The 26709-nt window shown below is 40.2% G+C and overlaps 3 protein-coding genes and 1 non-coding gene across 6 annotated transcripts; 2 read left to right on the top strand and 2 right to left on the bottom strand.

Moving 5' to 3' along the window:
- Positions 1-2790: 2790 nt before the first annotated feature.
- LOC117605300 (adenylate kinase 8) lies at positions 2791-18075 on the bottom strand. Of its 3 annotated transcripts, XM_076693288.1 has the most exons (17): positions 17858-17987; positions 17657-17759; positions 17444-17570; positions 17274-17365; positions 17120-17216; positions 16813-17051; positions 16556-16733; positions 16359-16483; positions 16192-16301; positions 15952-16123; positions 15388-15870; positions 14993-15278; positions 14591-14841; positions 14136-14356; positions 13612-14006; positions 13310-13464; positions 2791-2926 (listed from the first exon to the last, which is right to left on the bottom strand). In XM_076693288.1, exons 1-11 carry the CDS (start codon positions 17869-17871, stop codon positions 15604-15606), a joined length of 1524 nt encoding a protein of 507 aa, XP_076549403.1. In that variant the 5' UTR covers positions 17872-17987; the 3' UTR covers positions 2791-2926; positions 13310-13464; positions 13612-14006; positions 14136-14356; positions 14591-14841; positions 14993-15278; positions 15388-15603. The 3 variants fall into 3 exon arrangements, with proteins under 3 accessions (XP_076549403.1, XP_076549404.1, XP_076549405.1); XM_076693289.1 differs by lacking the exon at positions 17657-17759 and having other exon boundaries at positions 14993-15870; positions 17937-18075; XM_076693290.1 differs by lacking the exon at positions 17657-17759 and having other exon boundaries at positions 14993-15870; positions 17858-17991.
- LOC117605512 (U6 spliceosomal RNA) lies at positions 6723-6829 on the bottom strand. Its single transcript, XR_004581721.1, has one exon. It is a non-coding gene; the product is annotated as a U6 spliceosomal RNA (small nuclear RNA).
- Positions 18076-18180: 105 nt separating the features above from the next.
- On the top strand, positions 18181-20731 carry LOC117605299 (ATP-binding cassette sub-family F member 1). The gene is made up of 5 exons (XM_034326452.2): positions 18181-18533; positions 18605-18830; positions 18902-19547; positions 19622-19800; positions 19876-20731. Exons 1-5 carry the CDS (start codon positions 18181-18183, stop codon positions 20368-20370), a joined length of 1899 nt encoding a protein of 632 aa, XP_034182343.1. The 3' UTR covers positions 20371-20731.
- A 187-nt stretch (positions 20732-20918) lies between these two features.
- On the top strand, positions 20919-26649 carry LOC117605298 (uncharacterized). The gene is made up of 8 exons (XM_034326450.2): positions 20919-21253; positions 21808-22265; positions 22342-22521; positions 22601-22735; positions 22819-23066; positions 24216-24911; positions 24985-25272; positions 25354-26649. The coding sequence occupies exons 1-8, from the start codon at positions 21097-21099 to the stop codon at positions 25487-25489; spliced, it is 2298 nt and encodes a 765-aa protein (XP_034182341.1). The 5' UTR covers positions 20919-21096; the 3' UTR covers positions 25490-26649.
- Positions 26650-26709: the final 60 nt, after the last annotated feature.

Below are 26709 nucleotides of genomic sequence, written 5' to 3' on the forward strand. Positions count from 1 at the left end.
AAAGAAACGAACGTCACCGAGCACAATACACGGCACAGAAGATTATTACGAATAAAATGCGATTCATTATGTCGGCGTAATTACGCGTGATGGATTCCAGGTCGCCGACACATTGAGAACGAAGAGAATAAGAGATAAAGAAGAACGCGGAGAGGAAGGGTAGCAAGAATTTTTCCTTCACTCGCGTGATTTCACGCTCGGCAAAACGTGTCTGTCCTTTTTATTATTCGAGGACCACAGGCACCGAGAGTCTTCCCGGTTTATTTCATCCCGAATGAACCCGAAAGGAGCGTCTCTCATTCTGGCATCCCTCTTTTCTCATTTTTTTTTTTTTTTTTTTTCTACTGACTCGACGTCGTCGCCCAACAATTTCTTCTTCTCAAACAAAATATACCTCTCCACCGGGTCTTTTTAACTTTCCACGCATCTTTTCCTCCCATTATATCCCTCTCGTTCGTCGCGCTTACTTCAAACTCGCGCTTTCATCGTGTTCCATTGAATCGTGCGGTAACCGGAAGTGTCGTGTTGCGAGGTCATTCGGAGAGTCGGCGATGTAACATCAGTCGGTTTTCATTATATTTTTGCTTTGAAAAACTCTTCAAGTTGTGGCAGTTCTTTGGACGATGCAGCTACGGAGGAGAAAAACGTTTTTATTTCGAAGCGATCGCAAGTCTCCTCGATGAAATTTTCATCAAACTCAATTTCCCTCTGATCGTTTTTCGAGATTCATCTTCTCGTATCGAAAGGAAAGTGATTAAGGACTTCGTTACTAGACGATCGTTCAATATTAAATAGTGTCTAATCATCCGTGTAAAGAGATCGTACACTTTTCTTTCTCCGCTCCCGTCCTGTCTCTCATCTTCGTCAATTATAACATGGGAGACTGCTGCTTGCTGCGAACTAAATCATCGCGACAAATGGTGATCCGTGTTTCCTCTGCTGTTTCTGTCCCACTGTTTCTCTTCTGCTTCTCGTCGATTCCGTTCAATTAAATCCGCTAACCAATTCCAGCCACGAGTACCACTGCCACTCGACTTGTATCGGTTTCAGCCAATTACTTTCAGCTGGGGCTCGCGGATCTCTGTTTCTGGCCACGTGCCCATTGTCACGCGCAAATTCGCCTTTCTGATACGGGCTCGTTACTGTTTCCACTTTACTATTTACACTTTGGCCCATTAAAATAGGCCTTCATTTTTTCCTGCATCGCGTTGTCCAGCATGGAAGAAAACAATTTGCTTTTGAACCTCCCTTTTTTGGCATCGAAAACGAGAAAAGGAATTGAAGATAAAATTCAATGGGTACAGGGTGCTGGAAAAATTGGACGTGGGAGAACGATTATCTGAAACCTGAAGTACGAAGGGAGTAATCACAAGTGATTGCTTCAGTTCGATAATAATTTATTTATCTACAAGAAGTTTTCCGGCTACGAAAAGTGATCGGCTAACCGGAGATAGTAATCGATTACCAGCGTTAGCTAACTAAATCTCTAAACAAAAATCGTAATAAACATCATCTCTTTCGTTTTTTTTTTTTCTTTTCTCATTACGATTACCTACAACCCTATATCAAATCTACAAATTCAACTCGCTACCGATTTAACTAGATTCCCAGCGATTAACACATCCCATACCGTGTAAATCTTCCCTCCGACGTATTTATGCGGTCGAGTAGCCTAAGTTAAAAATTTCATACGCGGCACGAAAGGTGTTAATCATTGACCCGTTCGTTTCGATCAACAAAAAAAGAACATCGAAGTGTAAACTGGGACAAGCGAATGTTCTTGAACGATAGGGCGAATCAGCAAGATTTCATCTACTGTCAAAGACTTTCCCTAATTCCTCTGTCGTTCTCTCTTTGAAATAAGAACCGACTACAACTACCGGCCAACTTCGTAATTACATATGTACACTGTCGTCTCGCATGCAGAAGATAAACACGAGAAACAAGTCCAAGGGCGGAGCACAAAATCGTCTAGGGTTCAGTGTTCCTGTAACTGAAAACGTGAGAAACGATGAACGTGAAACATCTTCTTAGTTCCCACATTTCACTGTGAAACAATGATCAACTATCGCGTGCACGAGCGATTGAACGATACCGATGAAAAATTTAAAAAACTGTGACGAAAGGTTTGACACGTTGAGCGTCCGCTTCGTTATCGGAGACGGAGATTCTTCGAAGAGAAAAAGGCTGACGATGGTCGACGGAGAGCGGAAACGATCCTGAAACCGCTATATTAGGCCGGGTTAGAGTGGACATCCGTGAACGTAGGTGACATTTCGAAAGAGAGCGGCTGCGGTGGAGAGAAAAGCAGCCGTCGAGGCGGTGGACGGCGCAGGTGGTGGCGGCGGTGGAGGCGGATGAGTTTGAGTTTGAGTTTGGGCATTGTACGGTGGACAGTAGGCGTCTATGCTTCCATGGTGAAGGCCCACACCTCGCACCAACAGCTCCTTCTCCACCGTCGCTTGATGGCGAAGCTGCTCCAAACGCAGCTGATTCTGCCGCTTCCATTTGGTCCTGCAATTGAGCGTTTAATTTTTCTTTAGAATCGTTGCAACTCGACGCGTGCAATGAAGCTGTAACGAAAGAGATAACTACCTTCTGTTTTGGTACCATGTCTTAACTTGCGTCTCGGATAACGACAGAGCGTCGGCGACGTCGCTTCGGTCCGCGACGCTCAGATACTTTTGGCAACGAAACTTTCTCTCCAGGTAAGCGAGCTGAGCGTGAGTAAACGCTGTTCGTCTTCTTCTGGGCTTCCTGCCGCTGGGAGGACCGTTCGCGGAACCGCAGGACTTGCCGGAAGTTGCTGGCGCCGGCGAAGGCGAAAGCGTCGGCGGAGGACTCTCCAATCGCGTGCACGGACTACTTCCAGGATCGATTGTATCCTCGGAATCCGAATGAACTGCCGAATCGTCCTCTGAATCTTCTGGAACAAGCAGAATAGTAGAGTAATTAGATTTACCTTGTTAGTCGAAATAAGGGGCAAGAAAATCGAATGCAATCTCGAGGATTTTCTATCACAGACCGTTCTCACCCTTCGATAAACAGACGCCTACGTTCAAAGTCTATTATCCGTGGTATATCTATGAATTCAGAAGCATTGACGATCGTCTATGGTTAATGGTAAACGATCTGAATTACGAGAACGGTCGGTAGCTAGTCTCGATTGGCCAATAAAAGCGACGAGACGCAGCAGGACACGATAATCGTCGATGGAAATTCAGGCTAACGAGAACTAACGAATCCTTCCGCAGCTTGGACCATCTGTAGGATCGTCGTTAATGGGGCACCACCCTGATCGGGGCCCCTCGACACCCCTAGGGCTGCGAATCTTGGCTAAAAATAATAGAGCCACGCTAGGGGGTATCCTGTAACGAGTATCGTGCCGACAGGCCACGCGACTCTCATCGTGCGCAATAAAAATTCTAATTTCTCCGTTATTTGAATTCGAATCGATGCCTGGGATTCGTTAGCACTCGTTCAAGATAATTCAAAAAAATGTCATTAATAAAAATTTGATCGCTATTAAAAATTAAGAATAAAACTTACCGTGCACTCGTTCCGACAAAACATCCCCAAGAAGATCCCTTATTAGAAACGACTTGTGCTCCTGCATCATCACTCTCGTCTCGATCGAAATAACCAATCGATACTTTACGAAAATACTTTTAAAAAACCGTAACTGCACGAATCAGCTGACCGGAAGCTGTGTGTAAACGCGAGAACAGGTCGGCAACGAGCGAGTCGAGTATCATGCTAACCTGTGGACGCGTAGCGTCGTTCTGCGTCGCAGTGGATGACCGGATGTGTCTGTCCAAAGCTTTGGTATCCTCGACAACGAGCGCATGTTGCTCAGAAAGCAACGAGGGTGGGGGGTTGGAAGAGTTACTGGCACGAGTTACAACGGTACACCCCCTCGCTACCCCTCTACAATTAATCCGCCCGTTTATTTCGAACGGGCTGGCTAATGCTCGCGCGATTTCGCAGCCATTTTGGGGGTGGAAGCGCCATGCTACCCCTACCAGTATCCCCGAACCGTTCAGCCATTGGTCGAGTTAACTCGCGAGCCAAGGGTGGAAATCGAGGCTGCTCGACGGGTATTGGTCGGATGAAAGCGGCCTGCGCAAAAAGGGGTTGGCCTCTAGCTTTGAACCCTTGGTAGAAACGGTTGAAGGGCAACGAGGAGGCTCAGTGGGTGGCAGGATTTTCGGTGCACGCTTCGGGAAGCGTATACAGAGGCTGGCGAGCATCGAGGAAGGGAAGAAGAGGGGTGCAAAAGTCATTGGCGAGCGATTACCGCGAAACGAGAGGAACAAATTGGATGTGAAACGTTTCTCCTGGTATATAGAGACACGATATCGAGATTGTTCTTCCTCCCCGGGGGCGGCTTAACGGCCCCGTTTTTCCCGCGCTCGATGTGCGCACTCTTTGCTCTGGCTTTTCCGCGCCGCGAGTCGTCGCGAGTCACCGTTCAACCATCCAACAAATATCAAACATCCTATACTCTTCTCAATATCGACTTAATTGATTATTGCACTTTAATTATTTTATTTTTCTCGGTGTTTTATTTTAACATCGTATAATGTGAAGATATGCAAAGAGAAATTCTTTCCTTTCGTTGTTGCTCATTAACATTTCTTTCTCTTTTCTGCTCGTTTTGCTTCAACTTTGATTAGAATATAGAACATCCGGAGATTCAGATGGTATAACGAAACGTTTCAGTTATCGCAACAAACTTTTCTGCCTTTCCTTATCTGGTTTATAACTTCTTTTTGCGAATAATGCATAACGTCGAAAATCCTTGTCTTCGGTTTTCGGTCGTCATTGGTAAACTTTTCTTTTCTTTCTCGTCCACAAGGTTTTGTCTATTTTACTTGAAACTTTTCTTTGTTAAAAATGTGCAACATCGAGAGATCCAGACCAGACCGTAACGAAGTCAATTTACTGGCTGAAACGGTGCGCAGGAAAAGTGGTGCAAGGTGCAACGCGAATACGAGCAAGGGGGTCCCGGGGTGACGAGGGGTGTATTTGCATAAATACGGTCCTCGCAATTTGCGGATCCCTCGTCGGCCCGCTTCGTCATCTTCTACAGCTAGTATGTGAGCGTAAATATGCATGATGCATGAAACCAGCAATCCTCGACACCGTCTATCCCCTTTTCACTCCCTTTTCTCCGTTCCTGGCTTTCGCAGCGCCCCGTTAGTCTATTCACCGGCTCGCTACTTATCTTCCGCTAGTATTCGCGCGACTCTATGGCCCCGCATTCGGCTGCTTTCTATACCTAAATATTTCACGTTCCGCAAAATCATCCACGCTGGATTCCCGTCGATGCAGAATAAAAAAGAAAAAATCCAGAACGAATCGCGATGCTACACGATTCTGTACAACCCAGGCCTCTTTGAGTTTTGCAAACAGTTCCCCGAGTTTGCTGTACGTCTTGTTCGTTGCTTAATTAACGAATCTCTTGAATCGTTATTTCATTTTTCCTCTACCTTATCGCTTCGAACTTCTGTCATCTCGATTTTTTTAATCATTACATGATAATTGATTAACCTATCATCATATTTATCCCGTCGATCGATGAACGAAGAAGAAGAAGAAGAAGGGTTGGTACGTGCATTTTTCGGCAACGCGACATCGCGTGGCGTTGCATAAAATGCGAGATCCATCCCTCTTTTTATCGTGTACTGAAAGAAGAATGTAGACGGTGGTGTGCCTTAATGGTTCGCTTGGTAGCTTCGAGTTTGCGCGTTGGCACCTGTAAGCGGAGAACCCTCGCCGATGTGGCTGCAGAGTCGGACACGACGGGGCGCGTTTGTGAATTCATTAGGATTAACGTATGCAGGGGATTAATTCAAGGGGCAGCAAAGCGGCCGGGCATCATCTTCTTCGTGCTCGCTGGAAAAGGGCCTCGGAGGCGGCGCAAACAGCGGAATAAATGCATGAAGACGAGATAAATTGAGGGCCGTCGAGCTGCGAAAACAAAGACGCTCGTAATAAGTTCGACGACGAACAACCCTCTATTGTTCGGACGGTTTTTTGACGCGGCACGTCAGCCATCTCGTCGTGCTCGTTATTTCGCGTACGATCGAATTAGAATAACAATCGCCTTTCACTCGTTTCCGATATCTTTGCCAAAATGTTTAGGGCTGTTCCTTGCGTGTATCGGTGACGTTTGTGAAAAAAAAAAAAATGCAAAATTCAACCCTGATACGCGCCAATAGACGTTCAATCAATTTATTTAAACAATAGACTCGTCGCTGATCGCATCTGTCGCGATTTAGACGAGACTAAATGAATGGAAATTAGGCACGGGGGGGGGGGTAGTTTGACACGAATTGCTTGGAAATCATCGTCCCTTGTCAACTGATTGTTATCGGTAATTTGCGATATTCGCTCCCCACGTGGGACACGAAATTTCATCCCGATACAACCACCTATGATCGCGTTGAACAAATGGGATTCGACTTGGGGTGAATATCTCTATTCGATCTTTGCGGAGGGGGTGATTACGGATTACAAACCGAATCGTATTCTATTGCTATTCCCTGCTGTGTATCTAGATCGTCTAAACAAGTAACTCGTAATTATCATACAGATTACCTTCGCGATATATCAATTCACCTGAGATAAAAGATAAAAGTTGATTGATACGAAATATTGCGAACATCTTATCTATTTACTAAAATTAAAAATGTAACTTGTTAAGAAATAAAATTGCAAAAAATGTGGAACGCTTCACGATTTTGCGTGTCATCCTTGCGCAGGGGCCATGCTAATCTTCTCTGTATCGTTCCAATTTTAGTATACGTACTGCCGAAGCAAGTACATTAGAACTTTCTTCGAGGTTGTATATATACCATCATATCCATTATGGAGCACTTGCGAGAAACCTTTGTTCTCTGACACGACGATGCGCCATCTATCGGTCGTCAGTGAAACTTATTCAGTGCGACTCGGCGATTTACATACCTCTCTGTAATTTCATGCAATTAAAATGAGCAGGTGATCTCTGCCTCGAAATAAGCAACTCGTTAACCCCTCTTCTTTGTTTGAAGTCGGTCGCAAAGTGAGAGGTTCGAAAAATGAGCGAGAGGTCCGTGAAAGCGAGAAGCGGATGTTTTGGGTAATTAATTGTCACCTACGACTGACAATCAGCAGTATACATATAATGCTTTCCCAGTATATTTGCCTCGAAATAAGCGAAATAGTGCGAGAATAAGAGAGCTATATTCTATTCTTGTTTAAAAAATAACATTGCTGCTCGGCGGATCGCTTTATGATTTACCACTCGGATATCCCACTCGTTTCTCGTTTTCTCTATTGTCCCGTTTCGAGAACAAAGTCAAGCCGAATAGCATACCTTCTCCGTAATAAGCAACTGTTTGATTGCTTATTCGCGGCAATACCCTAATTGTCCCGATATTTACCCTAATTCGCACCGCCTACGGTTTTCCATCTTTTCAGCAGCGCACAGTACAAACTATACGAAAAGACTTTAACAATTCAACATTGTACATCGATTATTTGTCGTGGAATGCAAGGTACGACGAGAGAAGCTGAAAGCATTGCAAAGGAGATAAAGGAATTTCTTCGACGAGACTTTCGATATTCCGAGTCTGAATGATTATCAATAATAGAGCGGCGGTCGTCGATCGAGTTGGGAGGAATTGGTAAATACGGGTAAAAAAACAGTGAAGAGGATCACGGTGGAACGATTTAGAACAGTGAGAGTGGAAGAGGGAGTCGCGTGGCGCGGGCAAGGGAGGGTTAGAGAGGAAAAGCAAGGGGGTGAGATGGTGGTGGATCAAAACCGTGATGCCGCGAGGGCTTCGAAATCGTTAACAATCGCGGCAAAAGCAAAATCCATTGAGGTGCGACCACGCGTGTGAATATAACTGTCGATCTGAATATTCTCTGCTCGGAGCAGTACCGTCCAGCGGTGTATTCGCGAAAAACGAGAAGGGGATGCCTGCTCGTTTTCCATTGATAGACAAGGCGCGACCGGAAGTAGCGAGCTCTGTTTACAACCCCTAACAAATTCCAGTTGATATTCCAACTATTGAACCTTCTCCTTCTTTTACTTCTTCTTTGCTTATATTTTTTCACATGAAATCATTTTAAATTCTTAAGGCGTTTCAATCGTATAGTCGAGCTCGCTAACCACCAAAAATTCGCGTGGTTTATTCAAAGTTAAAAGAAAAGAATACCGCGGGATTACGTGATCGGATATACCGGCTATTGTGCTTCTTCTTTCGCGCAGAGAAGAGGAGACACTCTCGAAGAATGATGGTTATGGGAAAAAGAGTGCTTGAACACGGACGTTGGTCAGGCTCCCGCGGTTCCAATTACGATTGAAAGGCGGCCCTGTTTGTTCGCCTCCTATAACTGCGGACTCTTCAGTGCCTCGTACAAGCCACTCTTACCCCATGGCCACTTTCGAGTTTCGACGCGTGTGTTTCCATGGCGAACGACGCGAATCCATCCGCCGTCAGAATCTTTAAATTTTCACCCCGTAACAACGATCTAAATATGAATTTAACAAACTTCAACGCCAAGCAATCTTCTCATATTTGTATAAAACGAAGGGGATGGGGAAAAAGTTTCAGCGTAATACGTTTGAATAATCGAGGAACGAGGCGAGCCACGATTATTCGACGATTCAGGGCTACTTCCCTATCTTTTGATATGCGAAATTAACGACCTTGCAACGTGAACTCGCGCGAATTTTTCATGGATTATTAATTTCAAGGAAAAAAGACTTTTTCTCTCTTCACTTAATCCGATGATTTTTCACCCCGATGGAAGATGAATTCTATCGTCGAACGAGAACGTTCCCATTCTCGTTTAATTCCTTAACGAGAAACGCGAACGTTCCTCGCTGGAATCTCGTTAGAAGCGAGAAAACGGGGGACGTTCTACTCTCGGCATCGAGGGACGTGTTCCGCGTCGTCTCGTCGAGTTCCGAAGCATTACCGTAACGTAAACGAGCCAATCAGCCGGCTTTGTGACGGCAATCATCCTTTGATTATACGGCACTTACCTCGCAAAACAGGGTCGCGATTCTATCGGACGATCATTTTCGTCTTTGACAAAATACAAGGGAGAACTGAATAAATAGCGTACAAAAACAGCCCTATTCCTAGAATAACTCTAGACGAGATATAAAAAGTCTTTACGCTCTACGTATTGGAATACATTTAAACAATTATTTCGTTTTCTTTTCAAAGCTCCGTTAACTGTATCGCAATGGGGTGGGACTTAAAGTCTCCAGAAAGGGTGTCGCAAAGATACCACGAAGATGGTGCAGATTCGCGCGGCAAACATCGACGTCGAGAGAGGGTTGCTTGTTTACAAGCGACAGTTGATTTGACAAAGCCGCGGGTCCATTTATACGAGTGAATATTACAGGGCAAAGTCGAGGGGTGGCTTGTTATCCGCTCATTGAAGTTAACCACGGGGCTAAGTGCGCCGGGGAGTGGCGGTCGGGAGGAGCAAGGAGAACCGGCGACTAAAGGTTAGGTACACCACCGATGGTGGGAGTAAGCTTACAGTTTGCGACGAGAAGGGCGGAAACACCGTGAGGAAGCGAGAGAAACGAAGGGATTCTGCTAAAACGGATAAGAACAGCAGATAAACCGAACAGGAGGAAGAAGGTAAGCAAAACGGGGTAAGATAGAAAGGGATGAAAAGAGGAAGTTGAAGTGAAATATACTGAGAGGGAAATGGGGTAGCGATGGATGCGACACGCTCGCAAGTTACACCCCTATTGTGATGAGTCGTGTTTCTTAAAGAAACTTCAACTTTTCACCCTGAAGACGGGGTACTGCCTGCGGAGGACCTAAACAAAGAATTCCAACAACCGATTTAGGATTTCCACATACCCTATCCTGATGTTTCACACGAATAAACAACAGTTTCGTTTCAATCGAAATACTTATTGTGTTTTAATGGTGTAGCTTCCTACGATGAGCTACAATGAACTTGCGAAGAAATTGAAAAACATTAATCGAATTAATCCCATCGCTAGAAGAGGGTGATGGAACGAAAGATGGGTAACAGCAGGGTGGCCCCAAAGAAGACGGGGAGAGAGGAGAGAGTCGGTAGAACAGCGACGGGCCAATGAGAGGCCAGATCGTTGCCGAGGTAACCGCGGGGCTTTTCCGACGGATTATTCGACCGAGATTGAAAAGTTAGCGCCGTGGAAGCGGGCGGGGGTTCGTCGACGGAGCCACTCCTGTCTCTCCCGGAACGAGCGATCTCCTCGCGGCAAGGCTAACACAACGGATTAAGGCTTATTTTCGCGTTCACCGCAGCTCCGCTCCCTTTTCACTTTTTACTCGATCCTATTATCTTACAATGCCGATATTCACGTTAGCGCGCTCATTTGTTTCGAATCGCTTCCATTGTTGGATCCCTGATCGATCATCGGCCCTTGAGCCCTTTACAAAAAGAACAGGGTAAAAATATAACTCGTGAAGTTTGAAAAAAAAGTGTTATCAATTATAATTCATATAACTAAGATTCCACCGTAAATGTAACTAAACATTCTTGTAGCCACCGTTCGATTTTCAATCAATAGTACGACCGACCTCGTCGGTTCCTTGATCTACTTATTCGTCCTTGTACCATTCCAATTACGGATCACTGACCACGAGCCACGGTTTTTAATTGGTCAACCTCGACGAGGATTCGAGGAAGACACGTTTTATATTTAGAATCTTTAGATTCCTCTATCGAAGAAGACCGACTGGTTATACGTGGTAAGTACTTACTTCGAGCTTACCAAGGGGAACGTCGGCGAAGCATTCGTTCGTCGGTGACGGGTCAAGCGTGAGTACGTCCCGGAAAAGTGTTTATTTCTGCATGTACACGATGCACACGGTGCACGTCTAGCAGGCTGCTTATCCGGTAACCACTTCGGGGTTACCTGACACGTGCATAATTAATGCCCGCGATGATGAGAACGCGACACTACGGTGCGCCTACACAGGCTATCTGTGTCGACAAAATATAAAATGGGAAAACAGAATATCCGAAAGTCAAACTCGGTAAAATTGAGAAAAGAACTGCTGTAAAAAGTTACATAAATTATGTTTTCCACGAGAACTTCTCCATTTCTTTTGTCACGAAGAAATTCCAGGTATCACCTTGTACATGCATTACAACAGAGTATAGAAAAGGGGATGAACGCGATACGAGAGAAATAAAACGCGTTGGAAGGACGAAAGAGCGATTCTTAACCGAATGGATGCCGTGGAGAACGAAAGGAAAGATCGAAGGACAGAGAGACGAAGAGGAGGACGAGCAGAAAAGTTGTCCAAGTAACCGACGCGGAAACGCGGGGTAATGACTACTTTTTCATATTTTAATTACGCAGTAATTAATTGAAATGTTTCCTCGTTCGCGAGGGCACTCGAGCAAAATGAGAGGCGAGTAACTTGCCGGAGTCGGCTTCGACTCGTTTCTTCTTCTTCGTCTTCTGTTTTTCTCCCTCTTCTCTTCCGCGGGGTGTTCCTCTGTCTTCGCCTCTCTCCCCTGAGAATTTCCCGTTTCCTTCGTTCTTTCACCCTTTTTCGCGAAATTAGGTAGAAACCTTTTCACGAGGCTCGCTTCTCTCTTTTAAAAATTTCAGCTCTCAGCTAATTGTATCTGCTAATGGCTTTAACGTGAAAGGATTCCTCTGATAGCGTTCCTCGTCTCACCGTATCTCTCTCCCCTCTCCTATTATCAGTAACCCCGGCTCGTGTGCACCCTGCTTAAAGTACTAATTAAATTAGTTTCGTAAAGCGAAACTCGTCGGCCAGACTTTCGAGGCTATCGATTCGCCGCGATCATTAAAATAATTACGAATGTTCGCTAGTAATTGCACGGATATTTCGTTCGCTTAAGCGTCGTTGATGAATTGTTACATCCAGACCGTGAATGTTTATGCATTTTTAACACACATAAATGTGTGTTACGTAAAATGAAAACGAATAAAATATGTATTCAAAGAGCGTGATAACCCTCACCTTTTGACACATTTTATTACATTCAGTATCATCGCGATGTTTCACGTTCGAAAGTATTCAAGTAATTTTCCAGCAAGTTAATCTTCAGTAGTTTTCTCGCGTTTCCTAGAAGGTTACTTGTCAAGCAATATGACCAGGGACCGTTTCAGGCTAGCTGCCTCGATATCACGAGAATCCACGTAGGACGCTTCGTTACTCGTTACCCAACACTAAAGCTGAGTTGTAGTAGCGATAGAACAATGGCAAGAGGAGCAGTAAGACGAAGAAGGAGAAGATACGACCAAAACGAGGACTGGTTGGCAAGCTTTTGTTAGCACGGATGCTTCTTGTTACGTGCAATTGTCATCAACTTGTTCCAGCCATTGTTTCCGGTAACTCTTTCGCGGTAACGAGGAGGAACCTCAATTAGAACGGTTTGAGGGCTTAAACGCCCAGAGGCTGGCGAGCTTTAAGAGGCAAGGATGCACCAACACCGTTACCGGAACATTGTTTCTTTTGAACGATAACTCGGTGATACTTTTTCAACTGTATCGGTGCTGTTCGTGGATGCAAGTCATTCCTCGACTTTCTTCCACGAGATAATTACTAGGCACGCTCGAGTGTATGATACCATTACGCTCTCCAACAACGAGTCTTCGTTAACGTTACCAGCAAACTCGTTGCTGCTGCTACAAATTGCAACGACTGTATTTTGGGAACCAGCGTATACGTATATCCTCATGGGGTTGTTAAATTAGATGAATATCAAAAGATTCAATTTCGAATGACTTATGCTAGTTTCGAATGATCGTCATACTTATTGATAGTCCTTTCAATTAGACTGAAAGGACTCTTCACCGAACCGTCTCCCAAACAACAACCAGTTCGATCAATTGTGCCAGGGTGAATAATAGAAACGCGTGACTCTACCATCCGCCTGATATCCTGGTCGCTAAACAAGGCTACGCTTTGAAGTTCAAATTGAAATAAATCCTGTTACCGTTTCGACATTAACTCAGCCCGTTAGCAACACCATTGAAAGCTTCCAGCCATTAAAACCCCTATTTAAGCCTCTTTACGGTCCGCGAAACGTACACCATTGCACCGCTGCACTGTCCGTACGCGAACATCAAATGGACTATCTCTAGTCTCGTTCTACCTGTGTAACGAGCTATTTGCTTGGAAGCGTTAATGGTAGGAAAAAAGTAGACAATTTCGCGGCGGGTCGGTTGAACGCAATCAATATTTGTATCATCGCCAGGTGACCACAGAGAAAAGCATGCTGTGTACAGTGTATACATTCTGTGTGTACGTACGTGCCAGCTATATTGTCTGCTATCGGAAATCCATCCGAATATCTGGAATTTTTTTTCGGCAGCACGCGCGGCTCGTTTTATGATCGCCTGTGACACGCAGTCGAAATTAAGATGCACAGAAGACAACGAAGCTCCTCCGACGAAAACTTCTAAACCTACATAAAGAAAAAACGTTGTATCTTGAGTTACATATTTTTCTCTTTTCAGAAATGTTTGATTAAAACTTTGAAGTATTTGATACGCGGTAAATGATCAAAGTCTATCGAACTATACCCTAAAAATGATTTATAACTTATTCTTACTGTGTTCTTAGAAGAGCATTAAATTCTTATCTTCGCGAAGAACGCAAGGAGCAAGGTTCGAATAGACGGTTGCTAGGCTCCTGTTATCCTGGCTGGAGTGAAACACGGTTATTCCGGGAATCGAAGTCCTGGAACCTCGGAAACCGCGGGAACCATGGATAGATTGTTGATGAGTTATGGGGTCCTGGTAATGTGGATGCTTCTGGCGCCATGCGGTTGACGAGTGACAGAACATTGACGGGTTTTGGCAGGACACTGTTCCCTGTGCACCTTCGAAAGGGGATGGAAACATTCCGTTCGATCGACCGATTGTGAGATGAAATTCTACGTTGCATGCAGTCCTGGTCGACGGAATGCTTGACGTTCGAAAGTCGCTGGAAGCTCGAGGAACGATCCTGAAAGCTTTCGACCATGAAAATACCTGCTCGCATGATATCCTAATGACATTGGATGTTTGTAAGATACGAGCGCAAATTGTCGCAAGCTACCGATCACTGAATTATAAATGAATACATAATATTTACATGTATTCTGGTTACGGAGTATGCGATCTTCAACGCATACTCGTGACGTTCACAAGGGATAGGAATGCAGTCGTCTCAGCAGGATAGCGTCGAGGATCGAGGACATTCCGTCGTATTCCATATGTGTTCTTCTATCCTAATACTTCAGCTTAATTTGCCTTTTGAAGTCCTTCTAATAGTTTGATATGTATCTTACTGTTTGCACATGTTGGTTTATCCGCCTGATAAATACATTTTGTATCAAAGCATTTGTTATTTGTACAAATTAGAAGTTAAATAACAAGAATCTATTATATGAATACGATACGAATCATTTCGTGTTAATAAAAATAATTTTAAATCATTAATAGATTTAAGAATAGATTATGAAGAAGCTTCGGTATCGTTGAACAATTCAAGCCCGCGTTATTTTTGCATATCAGGTGATTATAAAGGATATGATCCTTCCAGATTACCTTCTCATAGAACTGTTGCCCTAAGATCAGGACAAACGCTTCTACGTATGGGTATCATTTCGACGCTGGTCTCGAAAGCTTTTCCGTTTTAGTTCATGGTGTGTGCTCGATGGAATGTTTTTTTTTCTTGTTCGTGCGGAACTTACTTACGATCTACCTCCATTTGCCTATGCTTTCCTAAATTTCAACTTCCTGTTCCCTTCCGGTATCTAGATAGCTTTACGGAAAGGAGTTCCGATCGATAATCGGACCTGAATGAAAAAAAAAAGGATTTAAGACTCCTTTTAATTAGACTATCATTGATGTACCTAGTATAGTGTAACATTTTTCAATTACAGAATTTTTTCTTACAGAATTTATTATTTTTAAAGAAATGGATATAGTACTGAAAATATAGAAAACCTAATGATTCCATGATAGTCATGATTCAGTTCCTTTCCATTGTACTTTCCTGACACAATTGACGCCAATTGCAACTTGACAATCACCTCTTCGAAAAAGGAAAAATCTTGTCAACCGTAGGGCAAAGTAGACAGGATCATATCCTACCTAGCAAGTTACGTTCCTATTCTGCAGCTACGCGCAACCTGTCCCATTCTATACCACCTTGATCCGGAAATATGCTTCGCGTTTGAGGCAATTATCCTTGTTAATATAGGCATACATCTTTAACTCAATTTTCTCTTCTCTGTAACAATACTCTATTACCTTTTACCGTGAAATAGTAATCATAGTATACGTTCCAGTTAATGTATAGTTAACTTAAATAATTGAAAATATAAATTGAACTTTTTTACTGAAATTTATTCCCACGAAGGAGCATTCCATGTACAGGATCATGATTGAATATTGTACGTGTTAAAGGATCGTCTGGGTTGTGACGTTGCGAAAACGAGATGCCTCGTGTGCCAGGATAACAGGACACGTTAGGGGCATCTCCTTTTCCACCCTCGTAGAGGGTGAAGCTTAACACGACTATACATATGGCCACTTTCCCTATAGCAATTAAGGTGTTAAACAAAGGTATATGCAGGTTCAGGTACGTGCACATCATTCAACAAGCCGGAATCGAGATCATCGTCTAGTTCAAATTCAATATCCATTGGATCGATTTCAGGCGGAGGTCTTGGTATTCTTGATGCGCAGGGTGGTGCTGGACGCATTAGACATGATTCTACTTTTTCACGCGTCGTTTTTTCATCCCCGTTCCCATTAATCTTTACAGCAGATTCACCTGCATACTGCATCATATCGATTACATGTTCTTCATACTCTTGAAGCTGTAATTTTATCAATATGCAATATGCAATGAAACTGTGACTTCAGTGGCTGGAGTTATGAGTCCAGCTACCTTTACTTACATCTCGTTCAATGATTAGTCTGTAATCTTTAGGATGTATACCTAATTTACAGTCATCCATACCAACATGATCCTCCTTGGATAAGTTGTGCTTGCTTCCAGTGAAAATATTGTACCGACGATTGAGCAGTCTTTCTCTACAGATGTCACTGTTCACCTCAATAAATATTACTCTGCAATATTTATCACGTTGGATAATAATTTCTAATAAGAAATTTTAAGAACTAAGGAATTTTGCTACCTATTTGGAGGGGTAGAATTTAAATCCAATAGTTTAAAGTCTTCCACGGTCTTTGGGTATCCAGTCAAAACCCACCCTCTTTTCAAACACTCGTATTCGGCAATATGTTTCTAAAAATCATGATATTGTAACGAAAAGTCCAAGGAAAATCGTTTATTCTTTCGTACTTCGACGATCTGTATTCTAATCTCGGGCTTGGGTCTCTGTCCCCATTTGTATTCGAACAATCGAAGCATTTCTCCCAAAGGATTCTTTTGCAGACGTGCTTGTTCGGTGATATAATCATAGTCGACTGAATTAAACGAGGATCCTCGTTAAAATGTACAACATACTGTTTTAATCGAAAAGGATGAATGAAAGTTACTATGAACGAGGTTGAATCGTTCAGCCAAGTATTTTGCTAATGTAGTACAACCGGATCCTCTTGATCCAATGAGCACGATACGAAAGAGTGACGGTGCTCCAGAATGTTTCTTCGTCTTTGCCAATTTTGCGCAATCCTTTCCAAGTTCATCGATGGTTCTGATACCAACCTCGACCTCCTTGAAACGAATTGATACTCTGATTGAGGTGTCGCAATTATGACATTAAATGAAATATGAATTATGAAAAATGACTAACAATTAAAGAATTTCCATATACTTCTCGCAATCCCCGTAAATGCTTCAAATAACGACGGTTCTTCGAATTTTTCGAAGCATTCGTTGACGTAAAAGCTTGTTGGTAAGGGGCATCCATGCAAAAATGTTTCCAGTTTTCATTTTTATTAAATTCATCCGAAACTATAAGCTGTATCACGTGAGTTGGTATTATACCGACACGTAGAAATATTTTCGCTTCGTTTTTTGTTCTTGGTAAATCTACAGAGCAAATAAGAAATAAAAGTTACATTTTAATGCTTGTAGGCTGTTTACAAGCTGCATTTTACCTACGAGCAACCATCCACATTCGTGTAAACTTCCGTTCTCCAAAATCTTTTTCATTTCCAAGGCGAGATCTTCCGATTCCTCGCAGTGGCAAACGTTCTAACAAAAGGAATTCATTAGAAACGAAAATAGACGGAGATTAAGCTTGTTGCTTACTTCCTCCTGACAACATGCGTTGCGTAGGTCTTTCAAAGTTAAAGGACAGACGCCTAGTTCCTCCTGAAGAACTTTTGCTAAAGTCAATCGATCTGTATGCATAAATTATATTTGTTTAAATACAGACGAATTTCTAAAATCTTATACTTTGATTTTTTTAAATCAATTACCAAAATTTGGAGGCGCTATAAGAATAATTTTTGGAACATCCAGTCTTTTTGCGGCAAGTTGAAGATATTGCTTCATAAATACAAGATGGTCGTCGGGCTTTTGAATTACTAGCTGAGTGGCGATTTCCTGTACATGTTTTTCATTTTAAAAAGATTCAAAACTCTTTTTTACCAAATCATCGTGAAAGTATTTGTGGAACATAGGTTATTTACGTAAAATAATTCGTATATGCGATGTTTCTCTAAATATGTTACAAATTGAGCGTTCATAGAATGAACCATTTTTTCTGTTTCTTGCAATCCCGCCATCGTATACCTATATTAAGATTTTACACTTAGAAAATGTGTTTTTATTTTATTATTATACCTCATTTGAATGTTTCCCACATATTTTAATACAATTAATGTACTCACTTCAATTGTTTCATCTCTCAAAATATGCTTATGAAATGTATCGTATTGGACTTTATGTATTTAGAAAACAATAAAATACCTATGATACGGAAACCGATCCTTTTCTTTCTCTACATTTTTAATGTTTAATGTTATCTTCATCATTGATTTCTGCACACTTTCTTTACGAATGACATGCCTATAAATATAAATTACCGCAATATGTTAAAATGTGCGGAAAGTTGGATGGCGCCACATGTTTTTATGACTTTTCCTGCAACTGGCATTAAAGAGAGAGTGTGGAAAAGTAAGGTTAGATAACCTTAGGAGATACACGTTTCAGTATGTCAACCGAAAAGAAGGTATCAGATGTCACGCAGAAAATATCTGAAATGGACATGGAGGAGACGGGGAAGAAACTGACACATAAAGAAAAGAAAAAATTGAAAAAACAGCAGGAATATGAGAAAACGATGGAAATGTTAACGAAAACCGGTGGTCAGGGTCACAGTGAACTCGAGAGCAATTTCACATTATCTCAGACTCAAACTCAACAGCGCACTAATCAACAATTAGAACATGCAGTTGACATAAAAGTGGAAAATTTTAGTATAGCAGCTAAAGGAAAGGAACTTTTCACTAATGCCAGCTTATTAATTGCACAGGGTAGACGTTACGGTTTAGTAGGACCAAATGGGTATGCAGTTTTGGAGCTTTTGATGAATTAAATATAATTTCATTATCTTACAATTCTTATTTATCTTTCAGCCATGGCAAAACTACCTTGTTGCGTCATATTGCAAACAGAGCATTTGCTATTCCACCTAATATTGATGTTTTATATTGTGAACAAGAAGTTATTGCTGATGATACTCCAGCTGTGGAAGTAGTACTCAATGCAGATGTAAAGTGTAAAGAATTACAGGCAGAGTGCAAAAAATTAGAAGAATTAATAGAACAAGGAGATACTTCTGTTCAAAGTAGATTACAAGAGGTACTTTATTGTCTTATTTCATTAAGTTTAAATTTATCCTGTAGTGTTTTGTAATACTGTGTATCTTATAGGTTTATGAGGAATTGAAAATTATTGGAGCAGATTCTGCAGAGCCACGTGCCAGAAGAATTCTTGCTGGTTTAGGTTTTAGTAAAGCCATGCAAGATCGTGCGACGAAAAATTTTTCTGGTGGTTGGCGTATGCGTGTTTCTCTCGCTAGAGCTTTATTCTTAGAACCCACATTGTTATTACTTGATGAACCAACGAATCATCTGGATTTAAATGCTGTTATTTGGTTGGATAATTATCTTCAGGCTTGGAAGAAAACATTACTGATTGTTTCCCATGACCAAAGTTTTTTGGATAATGTGTGTACAGACATCATTCATTTAGATCAGCAAAAATTATTTTATTACAAAGGAAACTATAGTATGTTTAAGAAGATGTATGTACAAAAGAAGAAAGAAATGATTAAAGCATACGAAAAGCAAGAGAAACGGATCAAGGATCTTAAAGCTTCTGGGCAAAGTAAAAAACAAGCTGAGAAGAAACAGAAAGAGGCTTTAACTAGGAAACAAGAAAAGAATAGAACGAAAATGCAAAAGCAAGAAGACGATACAGCTCCTACGGAATTATTACAGAAACCTAGAGACTATATAGTGAAATTTAGTTTTCCGGATCCACCGCCTTTACAACCGCCGATTCTTGGTCTTCATAGTACGTCACAGTTTAATATACCGTGCATTATTTCATATAAATAACTGGATTTAAAAATTAATATGTTGTTTCAGATGTGACGTTTTCGTATGAAGGACAAAAACCTTTATTTATTGAGGTGGATTTTGGAATGGACTTGAATTCTAGGATAGCTATAGTAGGACCCAATGGTGTTGGGAAATCCACGTTTTTAAAATTATTAACTGGTGACTTACAACCACTTAAAGGAGAATTGTCAAGAAACCATCGATTGGTACGTAGAAATTGAAGTTTACGTTTTCGGGTACTTAACTAATTGGTATACTAAATTGCATTCTATAATTTTCAGAGGATAGGCAAATTCGACCAGCATTCTGGTGAACATTTAACTGCCGAAGAAACACCGTCGGAATATTTGATGCGATTGTTCAATCTTCCTTACGAAAAAGCTAGGAAACAATTAGGAACATTTGGACTTAGTTCTCACGCCCACACGATTAAAATGAAGGATTTGTCCGGTGGCCAAAAAGCGCGAGTCGCTTTGGCAGAATTGTGTTTAAATGCACCCGATGTTGTAATTTTGGACGAACCGACGAACAATTTAGATATCGAATCCATAGATGCTCTAGCTGATGCCATCAATGATTATAAAGGAGGAGTTATCATTGTTTCTCACGACGAGCGTCTGATCAGAGATACAGAATGTTGTTTGTATGTAATTGAAAATCAACAAATTAACGAGATCGATGGAGATTTCGATGACTATAGGAAAGAACTGTTGGAAAGCTTGGGAGAAGTTATTAATAATCCAAGTATAGCTGCAAATGCTGCTGTTCTACAATGATAATATTGGCTCTATAGGATAGAAATTTTCTCAGTGGCCTGCAAACATTCTTTCAGACTCAAAAACTCGTACATAGCATTAAATTTCCGTACCTATCGATTGATTTTCCTTATGAAGATTTTAGTATCAACTTTACATTGTGAATACGCATTGGGTGCTTTGAGTGCAAAATATTATTTATATTTTAAGATAGTCAAAGTTTATATAAAATTTGTCTAATAGGACTATTGAATACAATGAGTATTCATTACATCTATGAAAAATTGAATGCTTCTAATCAGAGTATTTTAATTTTTTAATTGTACATGCTGGCAATTGTAATTCTGTATAATAAGTAAAATTATTACTCAAGCCTCTGAAGAAATATTTATATATACAACTGTACTCTTTTGTATTATAAATATTTGCTTCATGTTAAAACATAAGAAAAAAGAAAATAAAATTGATTTACAGATTGATCTTTAATTCTTGTGTACATATGTATGTATGCGGATGAAACTTTTATCAAAATGAAAGTAACGTTCCATCGAAAAAACTATCTTATCGTAAGCTACTCTAGTGATTTCCAACAAATTGAAAGAAAAGTTGGTTCTACTGAAATGCGTATAACCGGCGGCGCAATGTTCGCTGCCAAAAGGGGCAGACGAGTGATGTGAAAATTGTCAAATATTTTGTGCGAGGTGGTGTCCCGCAGCGAACTTGATAGTGTTCTAAAAAGTCGTCGAAATGTCTAGTACCTTGGAGAATAAGATTTTAAATTTGCAAGAACGTCTTAGAGCGGAAAATGAATCAAGGGATAGAGACAGACATAACAGCGAGGTTGGATCAGGAACGGGCCTTCAATCGTCATCCTCAGTACCTGTCTCGAGTCCTGCTTCACGACGTAAGTTCAATTTAAATACTATTTGTGAACGTAATTACATTCTTTTCTGACTTATTTTTGAAAAGTCTCTAATATAACTTTCTATCTACCACTTGTTGTACAGGTTATGTTGATCATCACAATTTATTCTGTTGACTCTATATAGGATACATTTTTGGTCTCCTTATTTAACGCGTAGTTTATTTTATTGTAGCTGTACCCCAACTAGTATTTCCAAACGGCAGTATTTTTTATTTTGATGAACAGATCAAATTTTAATATAAATAGAAATATGTTTAAACTATTTGCATAAACAAAAACAATGTATTTTTTTTGCTCAATAAAGAAAATGCCCCTTTCAGTTGATAAAAATAAATACTTCCTTTTGTTCCTTAAGTGATTCTGAGTTATTTTTCATTTTTAATACTGTTATTTTTTGTTGATAGTTAAAATACATTTTGTGTTCCTAATGATAGCTTAAAATTATTTTAATGCTGTAAAAAATATGTTATTTTTTTCTTTAGTTTTTTAAGTCCATATACACATGAGAATGATGCTTGATTTTTTGAATGCAGCTCCAATTCCAACTTTAAAAGTCTCACAGATACCTCCAAAGAAACAAGATAGTGAATTTGAGTCAAAATTACAAGAAATCATGAAGATGAATGGTATTTTAAATATTAATGGGCAAAGGTATCAAACTGAAATGAAAGATTTAGAGCATCTAGGTGAATTAGGAAATGGTACCTGTGGACATGTTGTTAAAATGAGGCACAAACCTAGTGGTGTACTCATTGCTGTGAAACAAATGAGACGTTCTGGTAATGCAGAAGAAAATAAAAGGATAATTATGGATCTTGATGTTGTGTTAAAATCACATGATTGTCCATATATTGTGCAATGTTTGGGATGTTTCATCACTGAATCTGATGTATGGATTTGTATGGAATTAATGGCAACTTGTTTAGATAAATTATTAAAAAGAACCAGACAAGCAATGCCAGAAGAGTTTTTAGGAAAAGTCACAGTAGCAGTAAGTGATATTAAAAATGTCTAACTTATTTCAATAGCATTGAGAATATTAATAAAAAGAATATATACTTCCATAGACAGTAAAAGCATTGTCATATTTGAAAGAAAAACATGGTGTTATTCATAGAGATGTGAAACCTAGTAATATTCTTCTTGATGAAAGGGGAGGAGTTAAATTATGTGATTTTGGTATATCTGGCAGATTAGTTGACAGTAAAGCAAAAACTAGAAGTGCAGGATGTGCTGCTTATATGGCTGTAAGTATGAAAATTTGCATCTTTTCTCATAGTAATAGTCTGAACTGTTTAATGAAATATTATTATGTATTTTTTTAAGCCTGAAAGAATTGATCCTCCAGATCCAACTAAACCAGACTATGATATAAGAGCTGATGTATGGAGCTTGGGTATTACTTTAGTAGAATTAGCTACAGGAGTATTCCCTTACCGAGATTGCAAGACTGATTTTGAGGTAAATTATGTTAATTAGTATTATATAAATAGGAATTCAGGAACATGTTTTCAAATAGCTGTTATATCTACTTAAATTTATAGGTATTGAGCAGAGTAGTACAAGATGATCCTCCTTCCCTTCCATCAGATGCACTTTTTTCAAAGGAATTCAGAAGTTTTGTGAGTTGTTGCCTTACAAAAAATTATAAGCAACGTCCAAAATATCATAAACTCATGGAACATGCTTTTATTCGAAAATACGATGTATCTCAAGATGAAGAAACAAATTCTTCAGTTCTAAATTCTGGCTGCCAATGGTTTGGCAGGGTAATGCGACAATTAGAACCAAGGTAAACTGTTAATAAGTATACTTGCTGTTAGCATTAAAATGTAGTTTTCAGGCATTACATAGGACATTTTTGGATTAAAAAAATACACGAGACATCACGAAATATAGTAGACATGTGTTGTTAGAAAAGATCATTCTAGAAATTGAATAGAGTTTTAAATATGGCATGAAATTCCCAACTAATATCATAATGATTTGGTTTGGTTTGAAAGTAACCGGGTATTTTTTTTATATTTTTTTTTTTTTTTTTTTTATACATATTAGTCTTAAAAATGTTAACACACTTCAAACATGGCTAACGGGTAGGTATTAAAACAGCTCGAAAAATATGATGCCAAGTTTCAAAGTAAGGCTTTTATTGGATACTAGTTTTTATATATTTATCTTTTATTCATTGCCAAACGACATTTACAAACCTATCCATACATTTCGATTAAAAGTTTGCGTGCGTGTTAAATTGTGTTGCAGCGTTGAGCTTGAGGGAGGCAGCGCAGCATAGCATCCCCTCTCCCTCGCTCCTGCCCCCTTTTCCATTTTCCCCCAAAATTTACCCATAAATTCCAAAAAACTTAAAAAAAATACACCTCACAAATATCCAAAAAACTGCCCGATTTTCATTTCGAGTTGTTTGGTTTGTGCACGCGCCTGTTACACACCCCACCCTTCAACCCCCACTCATGGTAAGCATTGTTTTTATTTATTTGAATATTCATTTATTTGTTTTTATTATTATATAGCGATTTGCCAGTGGCACAAATAGTTTTCCCTGTGCACACTCCATTCATCAAAAAAATAATTCAGTTATATTTGTTCTTTTATTTCTTTTTTTAAACATTAGATAATGCACATTGTACGTTTTGGTTGTTATTTAGCATGGAATATTTTACTTTTTTCTAGTTTCGAACACGAATATTCTTTATTACCTTAGAAATATTCCTCTATCCTCATCTGTGTTGCATGAGACTATAAATTAACGCTCTAACTTCTATTAACTTTTTAGCGATTCTGATTCTTACAGAAACATCATTCTTACAGTTGTCTTAGGAGACAGTCGCAATCAGAAATGAACCAAGCCATTATTTAGAAATAAATATCTTTTAAGTGAAATTTGAAACATGCATAGTTATAGTTTAATTCTATGGTGATTCAGTTTCAGATTGCCAGGGTGGCAACAGAGAGTTACGGGTCATGTGTCTTTAAAACAAACAGCTCATCTCAGGGCTCAATCCGAAGTACCAGCTTTCCTACGAAGCAATGTCACCAAAGACTCGCAGAACTCCAGTTTTTTGCCATTTCATCAACGATCAAATAGTGAGAATGGTGCGAACTATGTATCATATAGTCCGTACGCGCTTAGACGAAAGGAAATTTCCAGGCCGTTTTCTCCTCCTTCGTCCAACGACGTGGACGCATCGGAAACGAATTTTCAACAATCGTATTCACCGTATAGACAACATGTCGATCAAAACAGGGATTATTCTTCGAATCATTGTTCTACTAATGGACAAGGTAGACAAGAAGGAAGACCGTTCTCTCCTTATCGACAAGATAGCACCGCGATAGACACCGGGAATAGGCTCTATTCACCGTATCACGGACGCTTTACCGAAGATCGTGACTCGAGTAAAGAACGATGGCAAAGTGTCTCTAGATCGTTAAGTCCGTTTGCTCGTGATTATTCACCTTGGAGGAGAGAAAATGTCGATCCTCCAAATGTAATACAACCAACCGAAAGTGGTCGTTATTCACCGTTTCTTCAACAACGACTAGGACATATTCCAGCTGTGCCTCAAACTCATCCGCAATCACATGATATTTATGGTAGTCCTATGATTAGTCGTAAAAGGTAAATTTCGATGGAAAATTTCTACGAGACAACATCATGTATACACTGACTATTTTAATGTTTAAAATTTCAGGTTTCCTTCTGAACCTCCTCCACAAGGATCTCATGGTTCTACCAGCCCTGAATTATTAATCTCTCGTTTTGCTCATCAGTTGAAGCAAGATCCTCCATCTGCTACACCACCAGTTCAGGGTGGATCAAAGGAATCTGCTAAGAAACGTTTTGCTTCTTACGTTCGTCTCAGGCTCGGAAGTGAACGCGCTCCTTCGCCGGAGCCACCGCCGAGATTGAGCCGTGGTGAATCCCCTCTTGCCCTTAGAAGGAATTTAGTAGATCAAGCGTCTCCCTCTTTTGCAAGAAGGTAGTACAACCGTCGATTTTTTCTGAGTACTCGTAAAATAAGAGTAATCTCTAAATTTGATGATTTTTTTTGATCCTCAAGGTATGTTTCATCTTCTCCACCTCAACCTCCTCCTAGGAGATTGTCAGAAAGCAACTCTGTGCCTGGTAGTCCTCAACATGTACGAGCTCGACTACGTTACACCCCTGAACCTCAGAGGAGACCTCCGCCACCATAACCCACCGTTACGATTAAACCTTATTCCTTGTTGGTGCCATATGCGATAAAAGTAACTGAATTAATCACATGTACCATGTAGAAATGGTGTTATAATCAACAATGGTTGTGCACACAAGTGATCGGGGTGCACCAGTGTACTTGAAAAACAGTTTGAAACCAAAAAATGAAAAAAGAAAAAAATAGCTGTTTGTAATACTCGGTGACATCCGTGAGTTCTCTTAATGTGTACGTATTTTTCAAACAAAGACTCGGATATACGTACAATGTACAATACGATTACCAAACATTGAACATTGTTTTTGCAAGCACGGAACAAAAATGTTAGATATTCTAGATTCGAGAGGACGGTCTTTGGGATTGATCATCGCACGATTTTCGTGGCTGTAATGACGTACCGCGTTGAACTACTTTGTCAATAAACTCTCTTATCGACGTGTATTTATATAGGATGCAATCAACGGATGCAATACGATGCTCAACTTTTTATATTGCTTGTAAAGATATAAATAAATGTAGTATGTTCGACGTTTTTTCTAAAAAAAAAAAAAATAAATGAAAAGAAAGGGAAAGAAAAGAAAAGAAAAACAAGAAGAAAAAAGGGGGAAAAAATCAAAAAAGAAAAGAAAATCGTTATTAGGAGACGCGGCATCGTACTGAACGCGTAAACCGTTCCTATCATTCTTCGTTTACGCTTCTTTTTTTAATTGAGAGACAATTAGCGAGAATTGTAAACGAAACTCGCGTAGGAGTTCTCTCTTCCTCGGGCGGCCTTGCAGTGTATCTCTGCAACACGACTTAGTAAAGGCGAACATTTTTCACGTTTCATTATTGTTTGTAATATATAATACCAAACGCATTACGGCGATCACGATGAGGATCGATCGAGTGAAAAAACCAAATCGTAAGAACTATTAAAACGACGTCTCCATAAGGAAAGCACAATATTCACGTCTCCTAGATTTTACGAGTTTCAACAAAATGTATATTATTTAAAATAAGAGGCGTGTTTGGGCTAGAACGTTGTAATTATTATTTTTAATTAACATTTATTCATTAACTTTGTTCAATCTACACTCGTAATCACCTTTTGTCACTTATTTGACAAAAGGATCTGTTGCAATGTAAATAAACTTATATTTATACGATCTTGTTCCCTTACTTTCTTTTCTTTATTCATCTTCCCATTGTTAAATCTGAAAATTTTGAAATCTTTTATCT

The sequence above is a fragment of the Osmia lignaria genome, chromosome 3 (assembly GCF_051020975.1).
Source record: "Osmia lignaria lignaria isolate PbOS001 chromosome 3, iyOsmLign1, whole genome shotgun sequence".
In the NCBI taxonomy this organism is placed as follows: domain Eukaryota; kingdom Metazoa; phylum Arthropoda; class Insecta; order Hymenoptera; family Megachilidae; genus Osmia; species Osmia lignaria.